Genomic DNA, 11,467 nt, shown 5'->3' with positions numbered 1-11,467 from the left:
TTTGTCGAACTTAAACTTCATTTGTTAGTCCAACCGTCATAATATCATGTAAAGTCTACTATGTGGTCAATTTTGCAATTTAAAATTTATCGACTTTCGAGTCCATAGACTAAAATTTCAGTCTCCTTAATTTCATTTGAAAACAAAAAAAATATGATTCAGACTGCATTATAATCTTTCCGTCAGATACTTCGTTTGCAGTCTAGTAAGGTGTATTTTTGCAATTGACCAAATTCTTGACTTTTTAGTGATGACTGCTGGCCTAAGTCTTCTTATGATAATAAACTAGTAGACTTCAATAGTGACTATTTTTGGAATTGACCAAAATATTTAAGCATTGACCGTAATATTATTATATTAAAATAATTATTTGACTGCAAATGAAGTCTACTAATTAAAAATTTTAAATGTTGGTCAACTCCAAAAATGACCACGTCAGACTGCAAACGAAGTCATCATTACTATTGACTTCGTACGTAGTCTACTTGGAAAAAGTCAAACTTGGTCAATTGCAATACTAACCACGACGAAGTTTACATTTTCTTGTTGACGGATAGATGAAGTCTACTTGTTAGACAGAAGTCTACTGTAAAGTCAATGGGTTGGTCAATTGCAAAAATAACCAGAGTAAACTATAATTGAAGTTAACAGGTGGAACTTTCCATTGAAGTCTACCTATTTTTATCTATTTAATTGCAAAACTGACCAAAAAATTAACAAAAGATGACCACAAAAGAAGTCAACCGGTTCTAGTAGACTTTGTCCGCTGTCTGCTTTGTTAAATTGTAATTGTAAAAATAGACTTCATTTGAAGTTATCTTCGTATAGTCTAGTTTATATCTACCCGTTGAAGTCAACATGAAGTCAGCAGATTTTGAAAACAAAATTATTGCAAATTGGTGAATAATTTTTAAGATTTTCTTGTTGTATTCTTTGATATATGTTATTTACTTGCCTCTGTATGTTTTTGACATGAATCCATATTATACATATGGAGAAATCAAGTTTTTGGTTTTCGTAGGCAGTTAGGTCATTAAAGTCGACTAATTTACGAAGTCAAACCGTTGGAGTTATCTGTGAAGTCTGTATATTTGAAATAGTGTTTAATTGAAATTTATAAATTTTTCTTTTTGATTTTGTAGTTCAAAATGTTTTGTATCGGTTATGTACTTGCCTCTGTCTATTATTGTCATGATAATATATTATACTTCTGGATCAATCATGTTTTTGGTTTTGTTAGGCATCTAGGTTATTGATTTAAGACTTCTACGGATAGTCAGCTATGTAATGAGTAATTGACTTGCTGCTTACTTTTTCAGGTAGATGGCGCAAATACATGTTGTTTACGGAGTATGGGCGACGAGAAATGGGTCCTGGCATTTTGATATGGATGGACGCAAAGGTGGGAGAATGTTTTTTTTCGACACGGTTGTACATACGCTGAGTTTCTTGAAATGGCTGTAGAAGATTATCTGATTGACAAAGAAATAGAGATGGTTCAGTTATCGTATCCCTTAACAGAGATGATGCTTCAGCAATTGCCCCAAGATACCCCTCCTGTCTATGTCACAAATGATAGATCAGTTCAGAACTTGATAGATTTTAGTAGTAGGAATGTTGTTCGCCTTTGCATCTCTACGCAATGCATGGATGGACAGTCGGTTAAGGGATGTGTTAATGATATAAATAACTCTTGTTCTATTGCCGATGGGGAGCCAACGGATGAATTTGGTGACGATGTAGATCCAAGTGCCGATGAAGGTGTAGAAGAATGTGAAGAAGCTCTCCATGACACTACATATGAGAAGCCAAAAGATGTTGATGACATGGATTTCGATTACAGTGAGTACGGGAAATTTGAAGATGAAGATGACGATGAAGATGGAGATGCTGAAGAAGAGAAACCGTCTGTTGGTGGTATTCATGGACAGTTAAATAATCCATGGACAGACCAACTGAAAGTAGGTCAATGCTTTCCATGCAAACATGATGTCATAACAGAGGTGCGTTTGACCGCTATCATGCTAAAATTCTCTTTCAAAATTAAGAAGTCCACAAAGTCTCGGTTGGTGGCAATATGCTCTGTGCCAGGATGCACGTGGAGGGTCGTGCCGACTGTGAAGAATGATCCAACCACTTTTTGGGTCACCAAATATCTGAACGTGCATACATGTTCTATTGTGGACCGCATAGCTCACCGTAAGCGTTGCACCTCCAAATATATTGGGATGCTTTTTGTAGACCGGGTAGGAATAGTAGATGGTGTTGTCCCACAACATATCCAAGATTCAATGAGGACAATGTTCGGCATGACATTGGATTACACAACTTCGTACAGCTCTTTACAATATGCCTTGGAATATGTGAGAGGAAACGCCGAATCTGGATATGCGAAGTTGCCTTATTGTCTTAGAAAAATAGAGCAGTTAACCTTGTTGTTGATGACGAGCATAGGTTTAAGTATCTTTTCCTATCTTTCTATGCTTCAATCCGTGGTTTCAATTACGTGAGGCGAGTTATTGTGGTTGATAGGACCCATCTCACCGGAAAGTATGAAGGTGTATTTCTAGTCGCTTTCGCACAGGATGGTAACTTTCAGATATTTCCGTTGGCTTTTGGAATTGTCGACTCGGAGTGTGATGCTTCATGGATTGGTTTTTCACCAAATTAAGTGAGTGTATCTCGGATGAATATCCACTGGTAGTAGTTTTGGATAGGTGCAGTTCAATAGCTAAAGCATGTCGCAATGTTATGCCATGGGCAACACGAGGGATATGTTACTACCATATCCAACAAAACATAATTTCTAATTTCCGTGGGAAGCAACTGATGTACTTGGTGAAAGGGGCACCATATGCGCATACGTATGATGATTACAACCGCTACATGGCTTCCCTTACTAACATAAATCTGGCCCTTGCAGCGTACTTGAATGAGGCAGATCCAACTTTATGGTCTCGGGTTTACTGTCCAGGAGATAGATACAACATCAAGACTAGCAACATTGCAGAATCTATCAAATCCGTGCTAAAGAAAGCCAAAGGTTATCCCATCACATATCTCATTGAGTTTATTACGAAAAAGTTAGGTAGGTGGTATTGGAAAAGACGAGAGGATGCACTTAGTCTGACAACCACTTTTAGCCGGGGTGTTGAGTTCTTATTGGCCGAAAGGGAGCATTACGCAGACATGATGACGGTAGTATGCATTGATGGCTGGCGTTTCTACGTTAGGGTGGGCAATGTGACTGTTTGGTTGACTTGGAAGCAAAATCTTGTTCATGTGGGGTGTTTGATGTTGAGAAAATGCCATGTTTACATGCAATTAAGGCTGTCAAGTCAAGCAGATGGAATATGTCTACCGTAGTCGAAGCTTACTATAGAAAAGATTATGTCTATGCATCGTACGCAGCTACCATCATGCCCAATGTCGAGCACGATCCAATTGGGCCAGATATCCGATGTATACCTCCCATACCGAAGCGGAAGCCTGGAAGGCAAAAGAAGTCTCGTTATCTAACATGGCTAGAACTGTCACGTAAAAATGGGAGCAAGCCGAGGAAGTCTCATAAGCAATATGCTTGTTCATAATACAGACAGCCTGGACGTACTCGACCTCATGTAAGTAACAATCCCACTTGATATATTTTTAACGTTTTGTATATGATCGTCGGTTACACTAACAATTATTTGTATAGGTTGCTGAACACGGCGAGTAGAACTTAACTTCATCGTGAAGTCATCTAGAGTTTCCCTAGCTATAATTTGTCTCTGTAATTTTCCGGAATTATCCCACGTGTTCAAGTCGACATTATTAAAGACTAGTACGTAACTATCATTTACTCGTAAGACCATTTTATGATACTCCTCTTCTTGAACAATCACAATCAGCTAGAGAATGATGAGCCAAATTTCGGGGTCAGTTTCTGATACAAATTCGCATATACAAACAACTGGTCCAATCTGCAACTACTGCGGTAGATCAACGATTATTGTGAAATCAAGGACAGATACAAATCCGGGAAGAAATTTCTTCAGATGCACTGTTCATGGGTTTTCCCATTGGTCAGACGCAGAACCATCACGTGGTTGGCAAAGGCGGAGCTTATTGGATGCGAGGGATGAGATCCGTCGGCATAGAGAAGAAATCAAGGTACTTAAAGCATCTGTAAGAGAAATGAAAGAACAAGTTGTTAACGGTTTGGTGAACTCTGGGGTGGTTAACACATATGAGGAAGACAAGAAGAAGTTTGAATGTGACTTACTGGCAGCGAATGAAAGGGAAAAAATGCTTCGACAATTTATGGTTCTCTCTTGGATAGGTTTCATTGTTGTCATCGCAATGTGTCTTGGGATGTGTACCAAGTCTCTAAGTTAACTTCAATCTGATGTCTACTAAGCTTTCGATGTATGATGCGTTTCTCTCTACTTTCAATGTACCATTTCGATATCTCTGCATTCATTGTAACCTTTCACTATCTCTACATTCGTTGTACCCTTTGATATCTTTACATTCGTTTTACCCTTTCGATTTCTCTACATTCAGTGTATCGTTGCCGTCTCAATTTCACCTATAAATATCCTCTCAATTTCCACTCAATCTATTGCATCTCCTTCTTCGATAACAAGAGAATAAGTTGGTTATGAGCTATGGCCGGAGAGAGTTCCACTAAGCGTAAGCGAAGCAGTTCCGATTTCGAGTGGGAAGAGGAAGTAATAGATGCCATGACAGATGCTTTTGAGAGGACGAGAGTCGTGGTTGAAGAAGAGACGAAGGACCGCTTTAAAGCCATTCTTCGTATGATGAGAGATCACATGAAGAAGAAGGAAGAGGCTACCGCCCTTGTGCATCAAGTGGATCTGATCGACGCTCAACTATCCCAACTGAATCAAATATTGGGTCAACAACTTGTCGATTTCCAGGCAGAGCACAAGAGGTTAGAGGAGATGAGAGAGGTTGCGGAAGCTGATGTCAAACAGTGTGTGGTTCCTCCTCCTATTGATTGGGGCAAACTTCATGTCCGTCTCGACGATTAGTTGCATCATCCAAACTCCTATTTGTATTTTATTTTTGAACTTAATGTATGCATTCTGAATATCTATTTCTCTATTTCTATCGGTCAACTCTACATGTCTATTGAACAACAATATCCATTCGAAGTCTCCAAGTTAACTTCTGAAATATGTCTACTAGGCTTTCGCTGTACGCGATTGTTTAGAGAGACTACAAGTAATTAATATTTTAATAACTAACTAATGAGGAACAGACAAGTGTAAAAATAAACAGAGTCGACAAAAAAAAAAGAAAAAAAAACATCGGTTCTCTCTTCTCTCTCTCTTTTCTGTATTATTTTATTAATATTTTAATAAAAATTTATATTAACACATTCCCCGATAAAGTTTATAACTCTGTCACATTTTATATTATTTTATGTTGCTTATCTGGTTCTGACAGCAAGAGTAGAGTATCAGCGGGAGAGCAGATAAAAAAGCATTTTGTTGGGTTTTATTGATACTCTGTAGATGGATTGGCATTAGGTCGGACATCAAAAGGATGAACCACTGTTTTAGTATTGAGATGTTAGGTGAGAGGATTCCACAAAAATATATGGATAGCAGCCTATCATCATAGTTAAACAAAAAATTTAACTACGAGAACAAAAGTTCTACATGTCTATTGAACAACAATATCCATTCGAAGTCTCCAAGTTAACTTCAGAAATATGTCTACTAGGCTTTCGCTGTACGCTATTGTTTAGAGAGACGACAAAGAATTAATATTTTAATAAGTAACTAATGAGGAACATACAAGTGTACGCTATATCTTACGAAAAACTGACCAAAAATACCAATATCCCACGTATAACTAGTAGACAACAAGAACAATCATCCTTACACATTAGAGTTTAAAAGGAGGATCACACAAAAAATATCAAGATCCCGTCCATCATCAGAGTTTAATCAGTAGGATCCCACCCACAAAATATAAAGATCCCCCAAACAGAAACAAAACATCAACCCTACATCATCCTAATGAGTCATACATACTTAAAACAAGAGTTTAAATCTTTCAAACAAAGTTTATAGTTAGTCCCGGATTGGGGGAGGATCATAGAGCCCAAAGTCTTCTATGTAGTTCTCCTCATTTGGTCCACGACAATCAATCTCGTGAAATAAGTCACAAGCCATCTTTTCCCTTATCCGTGTGATGTTTGCGTCGCACAAAGTAGTAGGAAAGGCTAACCAAAGAGCATGACATTTTATGTACTTCAAAGTATACACACCACAGTCACCTGGCTTCTTGTTCGGAGGCACTCCCTTTTTGACCCGCTCATGAGTGAACTTCTCGTACGAATACATATGCTTGTGGTCAGGGCTGGCTAACTCCTGCAACACGTTGGGAACCAAGACGGCAATAGGCTCGATGGCAGATGCAAGCTCTTCGTCGTTGGTGACACTCGGGATGCTATCCCAGACGATGATGTGTCTCTTGGGAATCGAGATCCACATAGGTACCCAGTGCGTCGACTTCACGCTTAAAGGCGCATATAAGTCGTCAACTTCCAGACCCCATTGCTTGTTAGTCTGAGCATACGGTGGATACTTCCCTGCATGGTAGCTGAAGGCACCGGCCAGCAACAGTTTCCCAGATCCATTAGCATGTGCCTCAGAATTGACAAAGTCAAGGTACTTCGTTGTCCACAGATGAGTGAACATAGCGTCTAGGAAAGCCAATCTACTCGTTCTAAAGATCTGACGTGTCCATGTCTCAATAGATTCAACCCCGCATCCATGTGCTGGATAACAACATGGATTTAAAACATAGTTATATAATATTGAAGATCGACTCGAAGTTTTCTAGTATACTTGGAGACGAAGTTTTCTAGTAGACTTACCGAATATCGTAGCCAGACTGTTTTTGTCTGCAGTTCGTACCACCAAAGACAGCATCAGGATTTCTCTGGGACCTTGTTCTTGTACGTCCTGCGGGTGATGAATGGTTTGGATACATATAAGTTACTAGAGTTTCGACAAATAGAATTTTTGAAACATAACATAAAAGTTAGTAGACTTACGGATCTTTCTTTAAGAAATCAAGGAAAACCTTCTTTAACTTCATGTCTGCTTTATCAAAAGGATTGTACGCTGAGGTGGCTGATTTATCACCCATGATAGTCTTGGCTGTGTTATCACCAATGAAAGGGGAATGTTGACTTGACGCCAACCTCTTAACCCTTTCAGCCTTGCCATGTGCCGTAATCCTAGCCGCTTCTTTCCTTGGTTCTTGTTTCTTGGCTCTAGCAGTCAAGTCGGCAGCTGTTGGGATTTCCGTGCGAATAAATACAGGTGGGTCTGACTTAGTGTCAGATGATTCAGAGCTGATTCAGAGCTGACTCAGTGTACGTATCCGTACGAGTAACAGATGGAGATGGTTTCAGGGTCTCAGATTGTCCTGGCTTGTTCTGCAAATTCCGGTTTAAAAGTTACGTGGTCATTTATGGAAACAGATAATATTAAAGTCGCCTCATATGTTTAATTTGTCTCAAATAAAACAAACAAAGAAAACACGGATATAGAAGTCTACTTCACATAAGGAAGTCTACTTCACATAAGGAAGACAGTTGTTTTTATGTCTTCGAAGTTGACAACTTCTGGAAGTCTATTTTTTTCTCGCCTTGTACCTGGTATTGTGATTGTGAGGGATCTTAGTAGGAAATTGCAAGTGTTCAGAACTAACCATTTTCGTCTGAGAGTCCTTTTGTTCATTTGATACTGCCTCTTTCGTACCAGTAGCTGCCTGAGAGTCCTTCTGTTCCTTTGATAAAGGATTAGCCTCTTTCGTACCATTCACATCTCCCTTCATTTTGGTAAGATCCGAAGCCAGGCTTTCAATCTTCCCATTCAACATGTTCAAACCTTCCTTCATCTGATCAAGCAGAGATGCTCCCCACATGTCTTGCTCTTCTTTAATAGAATCCAAGATATTGAACTCCAAGGCAGTTGAAGTACCTGGACAGTGCCTCTTCCCACTTGGCTCATCAAATGTACCAGCTCTCTTCTTTTCACTCTTTTCCTCCACCTTCACCTTCGCATTGTTGGATTCATAAATACCATCCGTCTGCCACAAACCTCTCCCCCACCTCCATGGACCAAAATCCCCATTGAATGCTCTCAAAATGTTATCAATCTTCTCATCTGCTTCATCGTCTTCCCAAACAGGACTAATCATGTCACCAATGGTTTTGAAGTGTCTGAAGTTTGTCTACAATTGATATAAAACAGTGTACTAGTTCAAATCTAACACAATAATGGTTACTGAGTCATCTAATATCATAGATAAATTATAGACGAATCACAGAGGTGCGTACCTGTTTTAGAATGCCCTATTTGACATTTTTTCTACCGCGAGAACCGCGGTAAGCAAGCAATGGTGGACTTGGATTATTTGCCAACGGTTCCCCAATTGATTTGCCAAAATCAGGCATAGATTCGTACACCCACATCTGCAGAGCTTCCACAAATCCGTCTATGGTGTAACTCTGCTTGTTTAAGTCCTTCTCCTTAATAGACAGAATCAGGTTCTTGAAAGCAACTCTTCCCCAGGGATAATCAAGAAATGCATCTAAATCCATGACTAGCCTAGTCATATTTAAACGGGTGGGCGTTGATGGTTTCCTAGCTTCTATAAACCCAGCGTAGATAGCTAAATAACCCAACCTAATACGATCTATTCTATCCCAATCGTTTGAGTTCTTACATGCTGCAACCAGTTGCTCATTACTCGGACCGCTGCTAAATTGACTCCAAGCTTCTCCCAAAACTCTTCCATCTCGTCTGAAACCTCAACTTGTGGCTACTCCAACGACTCGACATCGTCACAGTTAAGTCCAGTGATGGCTTCAAATTCATTCAAAGAAACCGGTTCCCGCTTATCGGTAAATTAAACATATAAATATTACCGCCAACTAACATCAAATCAATTTATACCTTGTAATGATTATGTTGACGACTTCTCTGGCAGAATTCTCCACGGGAAACTGGACCGTCTGCAAATCCATCAAATCAAATTAATTTTTGTACTATTATGCTGAAGACTTATCAAGTAGACTTCTTCCTGGGGAAACTAAAACATACTTTAAACTGCAAATCCATCAAATCAAATTAATTTTTGTACTATTATGCTGAAGACTTATCAAGTAGACTTCTTTCTGGGGAAACTAAAACATACTTTAAACTGTAAATCCATCAAATCAAATTAATTTTTGTACTAGTATGCTGAAGACTTATCAAGTAGACTTCTTTCTGGGGAAACTAAAACATACTTTAAACTGCAAATCCATCAAATCAAAATAATTAATACATCGTTAACGACGATGAACGAGTTTCTATGGTACATGGACAAAAGTTGCGTGTATATAGAATTCTACACTTTTAAGTATAAAGTGATATGATATAGAAACTTTCTAAGAGTTACACATACGTGAATGATAGATGATTATACACTTATATGATGAAGTGAAGTGATATAGAGAAAGTTTCAATTATCCAACCGTGATCAGTCTCCAATTAAGCGTGGATGATTTATATTGACCGATACAAGAATATTGACCAATCACCAATTTTCCGTCGTGAAGATGAACTACCTACTATTTTTTTTAAAAGAGAAAAGAAATGATTTATAGATAACTTTTTTGGTTGCAGTTTTAAAATAATCAAAAGGCCCGTGCTGGTTTATATATACGAGACGAAACGGTTACAATGAACAGTTACATAATTAATAAAGCAAATGGTCGTGTCGTAAATCATTAACGAGTAGACTTCGTCTACTGACTTGTTAATGTAAACGGGGGAAGTCTACTAAATAGGTCATCTAATGAAGTCAACGATATCGTCCAAATATTATAGAAACTGGAGCAAGTTCACAGATTACAGACATAAATACGCCATTCAAACAAACGGCCACGATAAAGAGAGGTTCACAGATTTTAATTGAAAGATCTACAAAGCAAAAGAGATTAATACAACAATAAAGATTATACCCAAGACACGACGGACTGACAGACGTAATTCCTTCATCTGATCTTTCACCTTGTCTAGCTCCTGCTGAACCCATAGCATTTCATCATTTTCCTGGATGGCTGTAATAGAATCCCTTCAGCAAGTCCACCTCTCATTGCTTGGAAGTCTTGCATAATAGCCTCATCCCACAATTTCATAATATGGTCCTCTCCATCCTATACCGTACCATAGAAATAAATATACCATAAGAATATTATCTATACTCAAATAATTATTATACCAAACGAATAAACCATCATACAATCTAACAACCTCATGATTATTGCATCCAAAGAAAATCCTTCCAGGATTGTCGGCTGTGGTGGAACATTTCATAACGGTTTCCCTTCCGCAGAAACATTTGTCAGGAATTCCAACTGTCAGGCCAAGAAAGTTTACTTCGGGTGGACCTTCACTCCATACTTGCAAAGAACTAGAAGATGGCTGAGTGTAGCTGTGTAACCCCATATCTGAGTGCAAAATGAACAAAAACTATGAGAACATATCTATTTTCGAAGAAAATTAGCTAAAGCGTTACAAAAGAAAATAGCCGACGATAAATGATGAGAATACTTATCTGAGATGTCCTTGAGTTTCGAAGACGATAAATGATGAGGATAGAATCTGAATTTTCGAGAACAATAATATCGGAATTTTAGAGAGAGAAATTGTGGAGAGAGAGAAAGCACATACAAACTAGGGTTGACTTACAAAAAGAAGTATTTATATGGTTACTGAATCCGGGTAGGTTAAAATCAAGAAATCGGTAAGCATTCAGTTAGGTTCAGCTATCGGTTTGGTTAAATTATCTGTGAAATTAAAATAATAATATTAATAGTTGATGACATTACAAAGTCAACCACTAATAGTCTACAGAGAAGTCTACTTAATCAAACCCTAAATAAAATAATTTTAACCTAATTAGCCTTTCCTCCCTTAATTTGACTAGTTTATATGTAAATTTATTTTATTTCAATGCAGGAAGTCTATGTGGTTATTATTTGGTCAATAGGTTTACCAAATTATTTTTTATAATTTTTAAAAATTAAAATTTAAACTATAATTAACGAGTAGACATATCTTTATGTCTACTCATTGACGTCAATTGGAGTCTCCCTTAAATGTATCTACTGCTGACTTCTTCCGGGTTACATCTGTCCTTTCGGCTTCTGTTTTTTGTTTGGTCGTAAGGGAGTCAACTGTAGTTTTAGCACCCTTAGTGGTTATGTTTCTCGAAAATCGAATATAGAGTCTACGATTTCATTCAAATGCAAATAAAGGTACAAAAAATGCAATTGTCCCTAAAATAAATTTAATTTAAAAATATTCCTCAATAATGTAAAGAAAATTATGATTTTTATATTTTGGTACTTTTATATATTTCATAAGTTATTTAGAAAAACATATTT

General features: G+C 37.8%; 1 protein-coding gene and 1 pseudogene across 1 annotated transcript; one reads left to right on the top strand and one right to left on the bottom strand.

Annotated features, from left to right (window-relative positions):
* The first annotated feature begins 1,454 nt into the window (after positions 1-1,454).
* On the top strand, positions 1,455-3,590 carry LOC147934922 (uncharacterized; annotated as a pseudogene).
* Positions 3,591-6,086: 2,496 nt separating this feature from the next.
* On the bottom strand, positions 6,087-8,632 carry LOC147934921 (uncharacterized). The gene is made up of 5 exons (XM_087472850.1): positions 8,450-8,632; positions 7,682-8,262; positions 7,105-7,378; positions 6,896-6,983; positions 6,087-6,796 (listed from the first exon to the last, which is right to left on the bottom strand). Exons 1-5 carry the CDS (start codon positions 8,630-8,632, stop codon positions 6,087-6,089), a joined length of 1,836 nt encoding a protein of 611 aa, XP_087328976.1.
* Positions 8,633-11,467: the final 2,835 nt, after the last annotated feature.

This window comes from Camelina sativa, chromosome 11, assembly GCF_030686135.1.
Source record: "Camelina sativa cultivar CO46 ecotype springtype chromosome 11, ASM3068613v1".
In the NCBI taxonomy this organism is placed as follows: domain Eukaryota; kingdom Viridiplantae; phylum Streptophyta; class Magnoliopsida; order Brassicales; family Brassicaceae; genus Camelina; species Camelina sativa.
The sequence above is the reverse complement of the archived record's forward strand: the minus strand, read 5'-3'. Positions and strand labels throughout refer to the sequence as shown.